Here is a 17,265-nt window from a genome sequence, read left to right as displayed (position 1 = left end):
GACGTGCGTCGCAGTCGCCCGTACCCACCCCTCCACACAAGCACCCCCCCTTGGCCGTCTGGAGCTTGTTCCACTCCGACTGCTGGGCCCGGGAGCTGTCCCGCATCTGTCTTCGTCTGCCGGGTCGGTTTGGAGCCTCACACCGCCGTCCACCTTTTATTCAAGCCATCCCCAGTGCCAGTTAGCCCCCTTTCTTCTTGTTTTCTTGTCCTTTGTCTTCATCCGACGACCTTGACGGCAGCCAGAGCCCTCGCGACGCTCCTTTTTGAACCTCTCAACAACCCGCCGATCAGCAACCCCTCCATCCATCCGTCCCAGTAGCCACCACCGCCCGCCAAAAAAAAAAAAAACACCATGTCTTCCTCCTCCCCCGCGCGTCCAGCCCTCTTCACGCGTGGCCTCTCGGGCCTGTCGCAGACTACCGACCCAAACTCCCCCAGCGTCAACTCCCCGGCCGAGCAGCGCGACGATGCCAAGCGGAATTTCCTCAAGACTATGAGGACGCTGCCCACCCAGCACTACTGGGACGTGTACTTTGACAGGTGAGCCTATGGCATTTACTCGAGAGAAGCGCGCGCGGGAACAAGAGAAAAGAAGGAACCCCCCTGACACGAGAAACCGCCCGGCCCCGACAGGAGCCAGAATGCCGACAACAACAACCAGGGCGGCGATGGCACCTACAAGGTGCAACTCGAGAAGCTGCCGACCCAGATCGAGTCGGTGCAGGACTTTTGGCGCTACGCCAACAACACGCCCGTCCAAAACATGAAGATGCGCGACTCCATCTACCTGTTCAAGCAGGGCTTCAAGCCCGTCTGGGAGGACCGCAGGAACATCAACGGCGGCAGCTGGACTTTCCGCGTCCACAAGAACATCGGCCCTGAGGTCTGGACAAAGGTCCAGCTGCTGGCCATCGGCGAGGAGCTCCAGGGCGCTCTGGAGGAGGGTAAGCACCGGCGGAATCATACACGTGGCTTTTTCCTAACAGCGGGCTAACTCATAACCTCTTCCCCCCCAAAAAAACACAGGCGACCAGATCTGCGGCGTCGGCCTCTCGGTCCGCTTCAAGGCGCACCTCATCTCCATCTGGCACCGCGACTCGTCCAAGCAAAAGTCCATCGACGGCATGCTCGCCGTCGTGCTCGAGGCCCTGTCGTCCCTACCCGAAGACCAGAAGCCCAAGCCCGACAGCTACTTCTATAAGAAGCACTCGGACCACGCCGGCTTCAAGGCCCCGCCCGAGCTGCAGGCCGTCCTCAACTCGCAAAAGGCCCGCGACGCCGCCGCAAAGGCCGCAAAGGAGGCCGCCACCCCGCAAGGCGCCGCCAGCGAACTCGCCGTGCCCGAGATCCAGGAGCCTTCTGTGTAATTGTTTCTATCCACTGTTTTAATGCCTCTCTTTTTTCCTCTTTTTCTTTCACGACTACGGGGCTCACCCAACGAGCCATGGCGCACAATCGGGGAACGAGAAACAAATATAGTCCGGCTAGGACCTGTAAGGTCGAAACTCGCGTTTGACCTTGGACCATGCGCTTGCGTGGTGAGTGTGGTGAATTCTGAACTTTTTTTTTCCCCTCAGAGGCAAACGAGGACGGGGGATCGAGCCGCGGACAAGGGTGGCAATCACCGGCTCCCATGGTGGATGCTTGATTTCAGTCTGATTTTTGCATACTGCGGCGTTCTGAAAAAGACGGATATCGTGGGCATGTGGCATCATATACCAGCAACCATCAACCTTGACGTCTATACAGATAGCGTTGGTATCTCCTTTCGAGTGATCTTTTCCGAGGGAGCCCTCCGTTGACGTGTCCCAATGGTGAGCTCTGTACAGAGCTGTGCGCAACTGGCCCGCAAACATGTTTCTTGCCGGCTCTACTACTTCCGACGTGATCGACGATACCGCAGACATGCAGACACGCAACTTGTCTTCACCCTCAGTGTCAGCAGACCCAGGCATCCTGGGAGAATGGAAAGAAAAGGATCAACTGCTATCCTTCACTGATCAAGTTTATGGCCACACTAGAGACCTCAGACATGTACTTGTTTCCATCCGCATTGTATGCATCATCACGCAGGACAGCCAGTTTTCACAAGGCGTAGGAAGGTTCTTTCCCTGTCGGAGGAAGTCGACGAAGCAGCAGAAGCACACTCAGCCTCAAACATCAAGCAACGAGATTGCATCCACACTCTGCACACATGGGTTTGTCTGTCTCCATCAAGCCACGGGCCGCGAGACTCTGGGACGAGTGCACGACGGTATAGTGACCCAAAGGAAGGGCGCGACCAATAGGACGGGCCCCTTGTTTTCATCTTGCTTCACTGTCCACACTTGCTCGCTCTGGGGTTGTGAGAAAGCGGCAAGCTCTAGCAAATTTTGAAGCGGCTGGTTTGGGAAGGGCAAAGAGGGGTCGACAAGACGCCCTCTCGTCGGTCATGGTGGTAGGGAAACAATAAACGATACGAGAAAAGGCAAAGAGAGAGCGAAAGATGTGTTCGCTCTGCCTCGACGGAAACAGCGTCGACTTCTGCGGGCTTCCGCCGGTCTCACCTACCTGGCATGACGGGGAGAGGTTGAGCAACAGAGAGACTAGCCTGGTGGTCGGTTGGCGTGGGGCCTCTCTCCCGTCTGCACTGCAAGCTTGGTAGCTGGTCGTTTGCGTGATTTGGAGGTTTGGAGGGCTGCAAATTTGAACAAAGGATGTGGCTCTTTTAAGCGACAGGGAAGACGCTCGGACCATGTCTCCGGCACAGTATCGTTTCTTGCCGTTCGCAGACTGTGTGGCCGCCCTCGGCCCCAGTCATCCCCCCCGCCGCTTTCGTACGGACGCCCGCCATCAACTCTCGTGAATGCCCTCCGCAACCCTATCCACCCCGCCAGCAGCCATGGTGTCGCCGTCGCGCTCTTGAGCCTACATCGGCCAGGCACCGAAGCCATTTCCTTCCCACCGCCGAGGCAGCTTTTTTTTTCTCAGAAACTAACGACGGCAAGACATGGTGCGTCTGGCCCCGAAACCCCCATGCGCAGACAACACTCCAGACGCGCGGTGGCGCGAACCCAAAAGGCTAACAGAGACGCGACCCCACCCACACACAGCCCCCGAAGCGCAAGGCCGCGGCCTCGTCCGGCGCCGGCACCGGCAGCAGCAGCAACAACAACAGCAGCAAACGGCAGTCGAAGCTGGCCAAGGAGCACAACATCTCGGCCGACGAGGAGGCCGAGATCAGGGAGGCCTTCAGCCTGTTCGCCGAGCCCATGGAGGGCGAGAGGGAGGGCGTGATGCCCATCGAGGACGTGCGCCGGGCCTTGATGTGGGTGGCGCCTCTGCACACTTGCACTTACTTTTTTGCTCTTCCTGGCTCTTTCTCCATCATCCGCGGAGCGCTGACCTTATTTTCCTTTCGTTTTCGACGTCACAAAACAGTGCCCTCGGCATCCCCCCGACCGACCAGGCCGAGCTCGCCGACTTCGTCTCGATCCTGGACCCGGATGATGAAGGGTTCGCGCAGTACCCGTCCTTTGTCGCCATCTGCGCGCTCAAGCTGCACGCGGCGCACCAGGGCTCCGACGCGCACCTGCGCGAGGTCGACGACGCCTTTTCCCTCTTTACGCACGGCGGCGGCGGTAGCGGCAGTAGCGCCCACCGCGATGGCAGCAGCAGCAGCAGCGACCAGCCCGTCATCACCGTGGCGCACCTCCGCCGCGTGGCCGCGATGCTCCAGGAGGAGGACGTGGGCGACGCGCTGCTGCGCGACATGATCCTCGAGGCCAACGGGGGCGCCGGCGTCGCCAGGGGCGTCACGCGCGACCAGTTCGAGGACGTCATGCGGCGCGCCGGCGTTTGGAGGTGATGATGGCCCGACGAGGGTGCGCTCGGGGCAGGAACCGAAGCGTCCTTTTTTCCTTTCCCCTTTGGCCTCTATTCGAAATTACGGAACGACAACAGATACGCGAGACCCCAAGTGGTCCTACCAACGCCTCGCTCCCACCGTCACTCTCGTCCGGGGGGTGCGTCCGGAGCAGCCAGCCCCCCCTCGGGGTCCGCGCGCGGTTCGCGATGGAATTACAGTTGCGCTGGCTGTGACGCCATGACGCAGGTTTCTGTCGCAAGAAGCATGGGGTCGATGTAGGGCATCCAACGATGACATCAGGGCTCTAGATGGACAGCGAATCGCCCCCAGTCTGGCTGGTCGATACCAATCAGTTCACGACACCCTCAATCAGCCTTTGGGTTTCCTTTGGCAGGGATTACAGGGCAGGCCGAGCACGTGCCAAGAGGAGAGAATCGCTCCAAGAGGTGGCAGGGACAGTGGTGGCATTCTGGACAAGCGCAAATCCCTGGTGGCTTACTTCCCCATGATTCGCGGGTAAAGCATCGGTTTTTGAACCATCCGTTCGAGCTGCCAACTACATTCATTGCTTGGTGGGTGGGTGGACGGCGCCGCCGAGCTGGTGATTGTCGACGACCCCTGGCGTGTTATGAAGAGAAACAGGCAGACATATCTATAGTGTAACAACTGAATGCGATGCCGTCATCTACCCCTCGCCGACGAGTATATGACGACATGGTAGCAGTCTTGCTCAATACGAAAGATTTGCCGATCCGGTTCACCTCCAGTGGCATTCGGACCCTCAAAACTACCCATCTCGCCGTCGTTACTATATGATATCTCGATACAGACTCCAAGCATATGATGGGGACGGAGATGCAGGACGGTAGTGTAGGTTGGTTGGAGAAATGACCTGGGGCTGCATGTTCTCGTTCCGGCCGCACAGGTCATGACACGTGCGCGCCGCCTGCGAGTGCATTTCTTTTGCTTGGAGCTTGCAAAGGTGGGTGAGCTGGAGAAGCCACGCTCTGCAATCAATGTCTTGTGACGAAACAGGAGCTACCCGGCTTCTGTGTCAAGAACGACCTTGAGCGGTAGTAGGTAGTGGTGGTTTCTCGTGGCCGTCATACGCGACGACTCCAGCAGAACGACAGCGTATCGAAGCACGACCAAGACATCATTTCAGACAGACGGTCAGCTTGAGTCGTCGTCGCGGTCGCCAGCGAGGAGTTTTCACAAAGGCGGCACGAGGTCTGGCTTGCTTGCCCAGCCGCCCACCATGAAGCACATCGTCGCCGTCGGCGTCTGCTACTTGGACACTATCCTAGGGTAGGTTGCCGCCAGCCGCATGAGACAGGTCTAGGAGAACCCAAGCTGGAAAGACACCGGTCTCGGGACTGGGGAACCCAGCTTACGCGGCTCGGCTCGGGGTGTGGTGTTCAGTGTCCCGTACTTCCCGGAAGAAGACTCGAAACTTCGAGCGACCAGCTCGCAGGTCCGGCGTGGGGGCAACTGCGGCAACACGCTCGAGGTTCTCCAGCAGCTTCTGCAAGGCGGAGAAGCGAGTGGTGGTGGAGACATCAGCAGTGGCAGCAGCAGCAAAACAGGTGCGGTTCATACGCAACTGCATCTACTGAGCCCGCTGCCAGACGCATCGTCACCGGCCGCGGCACAAATTCTCGGCTCATTCGAGAGCGGCGGCGGCGGCGGCTGCTTCATCGTGGGCTCGGATCTATGTCTGCATCGCGTCGGCATGACTCTGCCTGCTAGCAGCTATATCATCCGCAGTGAAGCCACGGGGTCCAGGACCATCGTCAGTCAGGTTCCGCTGGCCGAGATGACCAAGGACGAGTTCGCCGGGGCAGTCGCCGCCTTTGCCACCTCTAACTCGGACGAGACCGCGCAAGACCAGTCATGGTGGCACTTTGAGGTAAACAAGACGAGAGGAGCCTGTGTCTCTCCCTTCTCTCCCCCCTCTCGGGCCTCCTCTCGGAGACGTTTCGTATATCTGCAGGTCATCCTTCACCCTTCACTTGGTGCCGCAGGATTCCAGAGCTGCCCACGCCCGCTTGACACACGGATTCACTCCTCTCAAGTGATGTGCGAGCCCGCGCGGGCGGCTAGGTGCCTAGCCAGATTTCAATGCGGGACGCGGCATGGCAGTCGTGGCGCATAGCGCGTGCAGGACGGCGTCTGAGTGAAAAAGTATCTGATGTGGGAGGGAATGAAACAACAAGGAGGGGAGGCTGACGAGGACGAAAATTCCACAAATAAACCGGGCAGGGGCGGATACCCGAAACGACGCTCTGGTGCATCCGCCATCTGCGGTGTGTGCTGCCGTCAGCCACCGTCAGTGTCGAGGTCGAGAAGCCGGGTAGGGAGGGACTGCCGGAACTCGCTGCAGAAGCCGACGTTGTGTTCTATTCCAAGTCGTGGGCCGAGGCAAGTCAATGGTTTTTCTTGCATCACATCCTTCTCCTCCGGCCGATCACACAGCGTTTGAGGGTGTGGATACGCGTGGCGTGAGGTGTGAACGAACAGACCGCCCTGGAGGAGGAAGGGCGATGGAGGGACAGAGGTGAGCCGCCCTGCCTGTCATGCCTGCCTATCTGCAGTGAAAAGCAAGAGAATCCGCGGAGGAGGAGAAGAAGCCGGCGGCAGATGGGACAGGCTGGCAGGCAGCGGCGGAGGTAAGAACCCGGTCTGGTCAATCACCATGCGGTCGTCTGATGCAGCTGTGACTCTGACACTGCGCTCTTGTGCTTCTTTTGCACTGGTGGCCACAGTCTCGAGGATATCGCGGCCCTGAGCAGTGCCTTCGCGGCGAGGCGCGGTCGTCTCATGCGTACGTCAACAGGATTACTGCTATCCCCCTCCCCTGTGCCGTGCCCACCAATCCGACCTCGTCGTCACCCCCGGCGGGGAAGCGGCCAGCCGCTCCGCGGGGAGAGAGAGAGGGCGAGAGAGCCAAGATTTGGCGGGCATATGGCGGTGTCGTTGACGCTCGAGGTGCCTTCTTGGTCACTAGGTCCCGCCTCTTCGTCACTTGGGGCGCCGAGGGGGCCTCTGCATTCGCGACGCACGGCCGAGATTACCACTGCTGCGCGGTGAAGGATGTCGCAGCCGGCGACTACAGGGTAGTGGAGTGAGTTGTCATCTCGTTTTTTTTTCTTCTCCTTTTCTCTCGCCCTTGCGTTCCTCTGCTACCGCCGCTTGCTGCGTGCTGCTGCCTCCTTGTGCCCCTCTCAAGGTAGTAGTAGGCACGCAGGCAGCTGCCCGAGCCCCCGCCACATCCGAGCGCAAGCACCGATGCCACCACCCCTTTGGCCCGAGCGAGGGAATTACTGGCAAGTGCCAGAAGCGGGCGGTAGCGTTATTAGTGTGGTTGGTGGTGGTGGTGGTGGTGGTGGTGCCAGTCGTGCCGTACCAGTCCTGGAAGACGCACGCATGATAGTAACATGGCGCCTGGCGCACCCCCCTCCCCCTGTGGGCGGGCGGGCGGCGACGCGGGCGGTGGCAGCACAATCGGGGCCGGTGACACGTTCATAGCGGGGGTCATCTTTGACCTGTTTTGCAGGGACGGGGACGAGGGCCGGGACTTGCAGGACACGCTGCGATTCGCTGTCGGGCTGGCGACTCGCAAGGTCCAGATCGACGGCTTCGGGGGCCTGGGCGGCGGAGGACGAGCTGGGTGCGAGTGACCACACACACCAGGACAGGACAAGCTGCAGTTTCAACAAGCCAGAGACAACGACACCCCCACGGAAGAGGAGGAGGAGGGAGGGGGGACGGACGCCCCTCACCGAGTCATATGATGCGGGCGGGTATTCAACCCCCTTGGCGGTGTGAGTGTGTCTCCGTTTTCTGCCACAGGGGCGGCGGACAAATGTGCACGCACATGTGCGTTTGCGTCGGGTGGGCGGCAAGAAAGGAAGGGGAAGGCGGTGGCGAGAGATGGAGACGTGCGCAGGGTGGATTTTCATGCGGCAGACTCGTGTCCACCACCACCACCACCACCACCACCACTTCGGATTGCCCTGAGCAGAAGTGAGAGCAGGGCTCGGCTAGCAGGCGAGGTTCCTTGGGTCAGCGTAACACGGCCATCACAGCAACAGCCACGACAAGGCCGGACCACTGGCGAGGGATGGATGGCCATCAAGACAGATTGTTTGCCCATCGGGAGGGCTTGATTGGCGTTGTCCGCATGTGTGCGATTGATTGCGCTTTGCTGGGATGGTACGCCCGTATCAAAGGATACCGAGGTACGTACCACTTCCAGTAAGACAGCCCCCCGCTGGCAGATTTGCATCCCGCTAACGCTTTCCGTGGCCAATCAATCGTCATATTGGGGCCTTTTTTTTTTCTCCGTTCCCCGGACCACAATAAAAATGGCGGCCGCTCAGACTGGTCCGGTCAGGCTGGTAGGTATATTGTCTAGGTACCAACCTGTAGGCCCGGCACCCCGTACCTCAACACCACGGACCCAGCCCCCTACAGGATCGTGATATGGCAAAAGCGCGCTTGGGGGAGATGTCAGCCGAGAGTGGAGGAAACACGCGGCATCGAGTGTAGCAGTGCCAAAGTCTAGCGCCGAGTGGTTGAAAGCGGAAAGTGGAAATACCGGAAACGACGACGAATGCGTGAGAGCGAAAGAGAGGTCACATCCGGTCCCAAGATGTCTAGGCCCAAGGCCAGCAGAGCCCACACCTGTGTCAGGCAGCGCAGAGCGCCGTTTTTTCCCCCTCCATCTGATCCATCCCGGTGGTTTGTGGTGGTGGTGGTGATGGTGGCTGTCCAGGGCCGAAGTGGCGGTGTGAAAAGAAGCGCTGGTTGCCTTCCCTCTTTGGTTCGCGCGGCCCTTGGCTGGTGTGCCATAGAGCCCCACGCATTGGTTGGTTGGTGGGTTGTGCAGGCACACGCCGCCGGCGGGGGGGGGGGGCATCGTTTTGCCGCGCCCTGTGTGCTTACTTTTGCGACACTGCATCCCGTCATCATCATCCTGCTGCCGACCAAATGAGAGGCTGCGAGAAAAGAAAGTGAGAGAAAAAAAGCAAACCTGCTTGCAGCCATTCCGGCCGAGCAGCCGATAGCGCGGCAGGTAGTACGTACTCTCTGTACCTGCCTCGATAAATAGGTATGAATGTACACATGCTCCATCCTACTTTTTGCTTTCCCATTTCTTTCCGCTTCGGTTGCCATTAATTCAGACACGCAGCGTTAAGAGGACGCCGAGGCCTCATGCACACAAGTACACTTTCCTAGGCAGCCTTTTCCCCGCACAATTTCACAGGCAGACACGGTGTGTTAGGCAGAGGCTAGCAAAAACAAATGGAAAGCAGTAACTGAAACCACATTGTCAATCTTGATTCACCCTGTGCGCACACACACACACACGCACACACACACACACACGCACACACACACACGCACACACACACCGGCAGCTAGGTGGCTTCCTGCCGGTGCATTTCGGCTTGCAAATGTTGACGCATGCGGTTGCAAAGAACGCAGTAGTCTCATCCGCCTTGGCCCACTAATAAACTCTACAGTAATGCTGTGTTGTCTGTGTGGGACCGCAAAAAAAAAAAGAAAAAGAAAAAGAAAAAAAAAAAAGCGTGGTAGCACTGTCTCTCACGCACACTCTCTCGCCCTTTCGCTCGCGACTATCAAAAGCGGCCAAAGTGTCACTGCGCGCGCGCCCGCTCGTACATTGCAACCGAGTCAAGGGCGAAGGCGACAGGGGACGGGGCTGGCTGGTAAAAGACATGGCATGATGCTTGTTGTTGTGCGCCGCCGTGTCTGCGTTGGCTTTCCACAAAAGTAAGCCCGGCTCATGTCCGGGAGAGAGGCGTGACGCAACTATGGTACACTGGGGCAAGTACCTACCTACCTAACCCAACCTTGGCGAAACCCTCCTTTTATTTTTACTTCACACTCAAGGATTGCGGATCAGCAAAAGTCTGAAAAAGCCCGCTTTCTGCAGTTGCCACTTTATCGACCCGCAGCCTCCCCATCGGCTGCGTGCGGCTGGGATTTGCAAAAAAGAACCCTTCCGGATGAAGTAGGTAAGGATATGCGGTCCTTTGAGACCTGCACTTTTTTTCGCTGTTCCCGGCCGGTCCGTGACATGCAAACACCCCGCAAAGCAAACGCGAGCGATAGCAGGCGAGAAGAGCAGAAAGAAGGGTGGGGGGACCGGGATTTGAGTTGAGAGTTGTCGCAAACACTCCACGCCTGCCGTGGCAGACGGGAGGGCCCAGACGGCGCGAAAACAGCCTCGGGGTCTGAGTGCCGCCGAGTGCTCCCCTCTGATTTGTCTTTGGGGCTAGAGAGCACATGCAGCTGATGCGCGTGTGAGTGTGAGCGTATGTGTCCTTGGTATTATGGACGGTATAGTAAATGTGGGCGCAGTAGCAGCGATCACATCCACACCTCCAAAAGGTGGTGGCCAGGCAGGGGAGAAAGAAGAAAAAAAAAAAAAAAAGGAAGACTTGGAAATAAAAGCATAATTAATCAGTGCAGAAGGATCAGGAATAAGTCCACGGCGGCCCTGTGGTAACACGTTGTCAAGTCCCAGGCTCTTTTCCCGCCCGCGCAAGTCTTCACCCTTGGGGTGACCGACCCAGGTCCGGTGGCTCTGCGAGGACCGGCCGGCCGGGGCTACGCTAGTGAAACGCCAGAGGTGCTGTGCCTGCCCTCTTCCATCCAGTAGCTCGTGTTTCTTTTTTCCTTTTCTCCTCCTCCTCCTCCCATCATGCACGTCTTGCCTCTGGTTGCGTCGGTGAGGTACCTTGGAGGACTCCGTCTGCCCGCATGCATACAGGACATACATGCAGGAGTGGTCGTCGCCTGCAGACAGATGGACGCATGGGCACCACCACGAATTCCCTGGGCGTTGCTGGCTGCTGCTGGGGGGGGGGCCCAGATCCGCGCGCCAGCAGGCCACTTAGTCTGGTGGTTTCTGGCTGGCTGCTGGTGCTGGTCGTCGGCAGCGCGCTGGCCTCGGCGATGCCTTGAGACTCACTCAACCCCTGTTGTCGTGATCAGCCAGGCCATCCATCTTCTGAGGGCTGGTCCTTTTTTTTCTTTTTTTTTTCCTTCCCTAGACTTTCGGCCCCGGAGACACTAGGAGGGGTCTCATCGCCAAGTTTGACAATCTCTTAGTGCCTCGTCATACTGTGCCACTGTGTGTGCTTTTAGTCTCTGGCCGGCAGTGTTCTGTACCGCTCACCCGTTGTCTGCAAGGCATGGTCGGCCAACAAATGTTGCTCCTAAAGTGGCCCGCATGTGCACCGCCACCGAGACCAATATCGACGAGGGGTTTGCGCGTCCGGGTATGCTTGTGGCAGGGGTGTTTTTGACGGCGGCTTCCAAGGGCAAAGAGGTGGTGACGGAGAAATGAAAGAGATCGCCCATACTTTCCCCGACACCACCTCACCACCCCTCCAACGGGGCAGCCACCTGTGTCCAAGGCACCTGTTGCCAGAATGCAAGCGAGGCAGGTAGGCAGGCAGGCACCGATAGTCTAGGGGGCGGCCACGCGCGCGCTCGAGTCGGGTGGGCGCTGGCGCTGCGCCGGGAGTGGAGTTTGGGGCATATCTGACTCTGACCGGGAACGCAGTCATGTTTTTCTTTTCTTTTTCCTCCGGCTGAGACTGAAATCCATCGTTCGATGCCGAAAAAGGGGTCATTAGCAAACAAGGACAGAACCAAGGGGGGCCCGGGCTAGCCTGTCGCTGGCCGATGGGCCAGTTACATCATTCCAGCTACCGTTGCCGGCACATTCTGTGCACAAAGGTCCCGTCTGGGTGGGGATGTGAAGGGCAGCCCTGGCGCTGCCTGGGGGGGGAGGGAAGAGAAAACGAACACAGCGCTCTAGAGATGCCCGCTCGGTCTGTGTCTTGGGTTGCCTTGACTTGTTGCTGGCTGGCTTGGCTGGCTGACGGGTTGCTCGCTCCCAGAAGCACGGGGAGGGTGGTGATAACATGGAAGGCCAGCGACTGGAAGCGAGCCTGTCCACGCCCTTCGGACCCTCGTCATTCGCCAGGGTCGGGTCGGTCGGAGCCAGGCTCTGCATCCCAGTAGCAGCAACACCACACCAGAACCACACACACACCCACCCACCACACGCCCCGCCCCCCTTCGATAGTCCCCAAAAGCAAACCCCGTCATTGCCATGCAACGCTCCACCTGAAAACAGCAAAAAGTTTCGCCCTGTGGGGGGTGGGGGGCCACGACGGCGGGCGGGCGGAGGGGACATGCGGGCCTCCCAACGAAATGCAGCTCGCCTCCTCGAGCAGGTTTCCAATGTGGTGGTCCCGAAGGGACGTACCACGGCAGAGGTCGTGCTTGGTACAGGTGTGTTTTTGCTGCTTCGGTTAGCTCGTTTGATCGGAATTGCCTGCACATGTAAGATATAGGCTGGCGTTGTTGATGAATTCCCATTCTGATGCTGGCGCCGACACTTGTTCAGCCGCCGAGGACGATACCATGCACTCCCTACTATGTAGCAAAGTACAGTCTATGTTGAGGCAAAGAGAAACTCTTGGATAAGGTGGAACATCAGCATCCGCCTGTTTGGGTAATGCTTTCGATCCGCAAAGTGCCCGTCCACCCACCGACCTGAAAAAAAGGAGGCATTGGAAAGGACCAAGGCAAAAGTGTGAGGGCATTGTTAAGAAGCACAGGGTGGCGCGCAGGGGCAGCACGGTGCTCTCTCTGCTCCCAAGCTCGAGTTTTCCGACTCCGAGATTGTCAACGATAATTCACGCGAGTCCCGCTTCGATGCGACGAGGGGCGGGCGGGCGAGCGGACAAGAAAAGGAAGAAGAAAAAAAGAAAAGAAAATTAGGAATAATAGCCCGTGATAATCCCCCGCCTGTTTGGGGCCATGTCGGGTCGGGTCCTGCGAATCTCGAATCTGCGATAATCCCACCGCTTTCGGGAAACTGGGTGTGCAGTGCAGCAGGGTGGGTGGGCAACGAGGTGATCCCAATGCAACGAAACGGCGAAACACAAACACACTCACACTCAGACAGCACAGTAACTTCACCCGCTCACCCGCTCCTCGCGCGCACTTCAATAGCCCGTCTCGATTGTTGCACTAAGATCACTCCTTAGGGTAGAATCAGGGGAACAACCGAGCGTGGGCGTGGCGCGGTGGGGCGCCCATCTGCGTGGCTTCCTTACTCTGTGAAGCGGAGAGAGATATGTGATGGGAAAAGGCTGGCTGGGGACCAAAAGAGACAGGGAAGCCTCCGCTGGCATAACGGGCTGGCGAGCCTGACACTTGAGAGATTGGGAACTCGGGCGCACTTGGTCCTGGTCCGGTACGGTCCCACAGCCGGCAACCTACTCCCAGCGCGCCAGCCGGGTGGGCATGCCGTGACAAGCAGCTTTCGAAAAAGAGAACGGCCCAATCACAGGGGCGCGGCGGGTGATGGATCTCATTAAGATCCTTGCGCTTGCCTTCCATGTCGAGGAGTGTGGGAACGCCACCAAAACGGCCTGCGGTGGGAGTGGGTGTGGCTCATTGTGGGTGTGGGTTTGGAATTGGTGGTGGTGAGCGTGGTGGTGGTGGTGCAGCTAGGTGGGGTGTGTGTGGCCGCCCTGGTTGTTGGTTCGCCCATGGGGCGGAGCAGGGCGAGATGTGGGGCCACCCTGCTGCTGTACCTTCTGGGTACGGCAGGCAGGCCCGTGTGCGAAGCGGCAGGGAAAGAAGGGGGAAAAGGACCATCGAGGCCATGTCGCTTGGTTCGGGGCTGCATGAGTCGCGCAGGGCCTTCACGGTACCTTTGGCCTTTCCCTCCTCCACCCCATCAAGTTCGCTTGCTCGCAAGGGCCCGGCGGCGGCGGGGTGGGGTTTCGCTGACGCCTGGTAGGTACGACACGATAGGTCTGGCGGTGGTGGCAATTGCATCTGGCGATGGGACGAAATGGACGGAGCATCGGGTCGCAACCGTGGTAAGGCTCCCGTGCATTGGACGTTCTAATTTCAGCCCATGTCTAACCGGCCGGCGCCGACTTTTTTTTTTTTTTTGGCAAAAAAGGTTGCGAGGGGGGGATTTGGTACGTATCGTGAGTGCAGGAAATAAAACAAAGAAAAACTTAAAGCATCAAATCTGCCGCCATCCGGGCCTTATCTGAAAAGAGCCTAACCTTGGCAACCAAGATGACTTGTCGGTCTCTTTTCGCGCGCGGGATAGCCCTCCCATGACACCCATGCCCTGCCTGTCCGGTGATTGGAAGGGCTTATGTCCCTGCAACCAATCCGCAAAAGGTTCTAGACGCATGAAATCCTCCCCTCAGGCGAAAAGAAAAGAACCATGGCAGGAACGCAGATGGAATTGGCACTTTTTTTTTTTTTTTTGTTCTCGCAGCATGGTCCCTCAAACTGCCCACCTAGTCCATGTTTCAAAGCCAAGGGTATTTCAGCATGTCCTGTTCATACGCACCCAGGTGAACAACACGCGGGGCACTATAAAGCCCAAATATGGGCGTAATACGTATACGTTGGCGCTACCAAGCGGACGTGGGTGACGGTCAGCAAAGCCGGTTCGGCCTGGCATGCGCATGACCCAGGGGCCGCTGAAGGCCAGGCTGCTTGTTTTTGAGTTCTCTCCCTGTTTTGCAACCGATGGTCACCCAAGGACATGTCTGGCGGTGGCGTCTGGCGGGCTGCTGGCCCCTTCCCCCATGTTCTCTGTCATGTGTTTAGTGCTACTTGTGAGGAGTTTGTTGTCGGTCGCGAGATGGGGGACACAGTGTGACGTTGGCAGACGGCTCTGGGACGAAACGCGAGCCGAAAGGGAGGCTGACAAGAGTCGTTGGACCGATACGTACCCATCCGTCGTATCATCAAGGGCCAGGGCGGATTTCCATAATTCGTCACACACTCACTCGGGCGGCCAATCGCAGCCGTCGGCGCAACCGCGGGGGGGACGTTGACTTTCCCCATCCGTCAACTTTTGTGGTCTAAAGTGTGTTGCCTGAGAAGAGACGTTCAGGAGACACTTCTGACTTGGCTGTGCAGCCAGCCTGGATTTCGATCCGTCTGCCGCACCACTAGAAGAGTCAATCTAATCCCCGGATGTACTTCCCCAAAGGGAATCGGCTTATCTTCAAACGAGCTGGATCTGCAATGTTCTACTTCCTTACGCACGGGGGGCACGCCGTTAACATTGGTTGGTAAAACACACATGCAAACACCTTTCTTCCCTTTGCACTTCCAGACCGAGGTAAATTCACATGGCCATTTAAAAGAGAACATCACGAAGAGCAAATAACATGTCCCTGTCACTTTTGTGGTTGAGCGTGCCTCGCTCGTAGAAAGCCCAGCGGCTAGCACCCAGGGTGGGTTGGGAGCGACACAGAAAAGACCGAACGTCGGAGATCACCACTTCCACTTTGTCTGCCGCGGGTCAAGACGTAGATGGAGTGCTGCAACATTGCTTTGCAATGCGACTCCAAAAAAGAACCATGGTCAGATATAGGGTGGATGCCGGGCTCGACTCGCTTGAGGGCGTGCGAATTTGCTTTTTGTGTAGAGGGGGGGGAGGGGCGCCAAAAGAAGGGATGATGTCTGACAAGCAGAACGGCATGGGGGAAGAGAAAAAAAAAGGTTGAAAAAGAAGCGAAACAGAAAATAAAATAAAGCCATACTAACTCTAACATGATTCAAGCAGCCCCAGCGAATTATACCGCCAGCCGCGCGTGCTGCTTGTCGATCCCTCCTCCTCTGCTCTCGTTTTAGCCGGCTTGTCTGGGTGTGTGTGGCCCTCCCTCCAGGGGGTGCCCGGTGGCATTGCACACACACACGGACCGGTACCGGTGAGGTGGATGATGGGGCCTGAGGGGGGCGTTGTTTTGCTTGGCTCCTGTCTCGTCGGCAGGTCGAGAGGGGGGTGTGACTTTATCGACACCCAACAGCAAGAACAGGCAGGGCAGGTGGTCACCACCTCTCTCTCTCTCTGGTCTCGTGGCTGGCTCGGACGCCAGTGGCTCGCCCGCCCGGACCAGTGATGAGCCCCTTTGGGGTTCTTGGCCACAGTCCAAAATAAAACACACACATATATCGCTCCCACACACTGTCTCTCACGCTCACGTCCTCACACACACCCCTCCTGCTTTTATGGGAAGCGACGCTACTTAACCGGGATGACATCCCACACGCAAGCGCATACACACGCCAGCATGGCCACGATCCACGGCCCTTTCCGGCATTCGCGTCCACAGGCCACCTCCAGGCGGTTGATTAGCTGGTGTGCGTAAATAGCGGGCGGGCTCCTCTGGCGGGGGGCCACTGGCTTGAGGGCCTGGGCGACGTGCAACGGTGGAACCTTTTGGTTCCAGCGCTGCTGTGCCGCCCGCTGGAGGAGCAAAAAAGGGGGTGAAATGCGAGTGCTACTTACCAAGTTCAAGCATCGCTGTGCTAGCGGGAAACCCATCATCCCTGGAAATCGTTTGGCCACAAGCAGCAATCACTGCATCGCAATCTGCTAGGGACCATCCGAGAAGGCAGGCGGCAGGCGGCCTGTTGTCATCCATTCCACTCCATTCCGTGCCTCGGGGGCCGGTCATGCCCTGCGTCCGAGAAGCAACCTTCCTCCTTCTGCATCCCCCATCCCCCTGACTTGTTTTATTTTTCTCGTCTTTTTGTTGTCCCACAGCGAGCCAGCCTGCCCCCGAGGGTGGATCGGCAAGCCTGGAAATCTTGCAACAGACATCCACCCATCCATCGTCCTGCCGGTGCAGCCACCCACTCTTGTGCGCTGTCTGGCGTTGTTACGAGCTATTATCAGACCGACGATCAAAGCCGTCCTCTGGTAGAACGACTTGGGACCCATGATTTGATGGGGGTGCGGCAGCAGCAAACAGAGGAGGATCCAGGATCCGAGATGCAGACCGCCACTGTCACGGCTGAAGCTCGGCGACGGACCAGAGGATTATTTTCCCCCTTGGTGACAACAGCCTCCGTCTCGCATCGTCACTCCACATTGGCTCTCGGACGGAAACGCTTGGTCGATGATCCGCAGCCTCGATAGACTCTGGCTTGGACAGGGTCCGATGCAGGCAAACTAACCTGCGACCAGCTGGCTGGCGTGGTGCCTCCAATAAAATCAAGGCGTCTGGCTAGTTATGGTCCCAAAGGCAATCAATCACGCCGATCTCACTGGCCGCACGAGATGGTCACCGCGAGAGCCCAAGATATTATTCGCCCATGTACGGAGGTGTCAGGCAAAAGTTTTCGCCGTGGGGCATGTAGCGACTAGAGGCAGGGCGTGTTCAGCTGCTACCAAATAAGGCCTAGCTTACGTATTTTTCAAAATCAATCACAGGTCTAGTGCTGTAAAAATATGTTTATTTATGAATCTTTATGCGTTGCTATTGGTCGTGGCATCTCCGGCCCCTGCTTCGCCTCGGGAGCGACCTGCCCCAC

General features: G+C 58.1%; 5 protein-coding genes across 5 annotated transcripts; 4 read left to right on the top strand and 1 right to left on the bottom strand.

Moving 5' to 3' along the window:
* Positions 1-28: 28 nt before the first annotated feature.
* On the top strand, positions 29-2,308 carry GGTG_00519 (translation initiation factor 4E). Its single transcript, XM_009218268.1, has 3 exons — positions 29-542; positions 636-946; positions 1,029-2,308. The coding sequence occupies exons 1-3, from the start codon at positions 355-357 to the stop codon at positions 1,367-1,369; spliced, it is 840 nt and encodes a 279-aa protein (XP_009216532.1). The 5' UTR covers positions 29-354; the 3' UTR covers positions 1,370-2,308.
* A 541-nt stretch (positions 2,309-2,849) lies between these two features.
* GGTG_00518 (hypothetical protein) lies at positions 2,850-4,616 on the top strand. Its single transcript, XM_009218267.1, has 3 exons — positions 2,850-2,994; positions 3,095-3,309; positions 3,423-4,616. The coding sequence occupies exons 1-3, from the start codon at positions 2,992-2,994 to the stop codon at positions 3,847-3,849; spliced, it is 645 nt and encodes a 214-aa protein (XP_009216531.1). The 5' UTR covers positions 2,850-2,991; the 3' UTR covers positions 3,850-4,616.
* Positions 4,617-4,689: 73 nt separating this feature from the next.
* On the top strand, positions 4,690-7,529 carry GGTG_00517 (hypothetical protein; the record flags this gene model as incomplete). The annotated part of the gene is made up of 7 exons (XM_009218266.1): positions 4,690-4,719; positions 5,015-5,157; positions 5,239-5,758; positions 6,112-6,260; positions 6,370-6,406; positions 6,615-6,973; positions 7,283-7,529. 7 exons carry the CDS (start codon positions 4,690-4,692, stop codon positions 7,527-7,529), a joined length of 1,485 nt encoding a protein of 494 aa, XP_009216530.1.
* Positions 7,530-12,247: 4,718 nt separating this feature from the next.
* On the top strand, positions 12,248-13,708 carry GGTG_00516 (hypothetical protein; the record flags this gene model as incomplete). The annotated part of the gene is made up of 1 exon (XM_009218265.1): positions 12,248-13,708. Exon 1 carries the CDS (start codon positions 13,301-13,303, stop codon positions 13,706-13,708), a length of 408 nt encoding a protein of 135 aa, XP_009216529.1. The 5' UTR covers positions 12,248-13,300.
* Positions 13,709-15,970: 2,262 nt separating this feature from the next.
* GGTG_00515 (hypothetical protein) lies at positions 15,971-16,276 on the bottom strand (the record flags this gene model as incomplete). Its single annotated transcript, XM_009218264.1, has 2 exons — positions 15,971-16,195; positions 16,238-16,276. 2 exons carry the CDS (start codon positions 16,274-16,276, stop codon positions 15,971-15,973), a joined length of 264 nt encoding a protein of 87 aa, XP_009216528.1.
* Positions 16,277-17,265: the final 989 nt, after the last annotated feature.

Source organism: Gaeumannomyces tritici (assembly GCF_000145635.1).
Source record: "Gaeumannomyces tritici R3-111a-1 unplaced genomic scaffold supercont2.1, whole genome shotgun sequence".
Lineage (NCBI taxonomy): Eukaryota > Fungi > Ascomycota > Sordariomycetes > Magnaporthales > Magnaporthaceae > Gaeumannomyces > Gaeumannomyces tritici.
This window is presented reverse-complemented; position numbering and strand designations above follow the sequence as displayed.

Bases quoted from the DNA above. Each gene is read 5' to 3' on its own strand.
- GGTG_00518 (XM_009218267.1), top strand. The intron at 3,310-3,422 runs GTGGGTGGCGCC...GTCACAAAACAG, and splicing joins GACGTGCGCCGGGCCTTGAT to TGCCCTCGGCATCCCCCCGA.
- GGTG_00519 (XM_009218268.1), top strand. From the start codon at position 355: ATGTCTTCCTCCTCCCCCGCGCGTCCAGCCCTCTTCACGCGTGGCCTC. The intron at 543-635 runs GTGAGCCTATGG...CGGCCCCGACAG, and splicing joins TGGGACGTGTACTTTGACAG to GAGCCAGAATGCCGACAACA. The intron at 947-1,028 runs GTAAGCACCGGC...AAAAAAACACAG, and splicing joins CCAGGGCGCTCTGGAGGAGG to GCGACCAGATCTGCGGCGTC.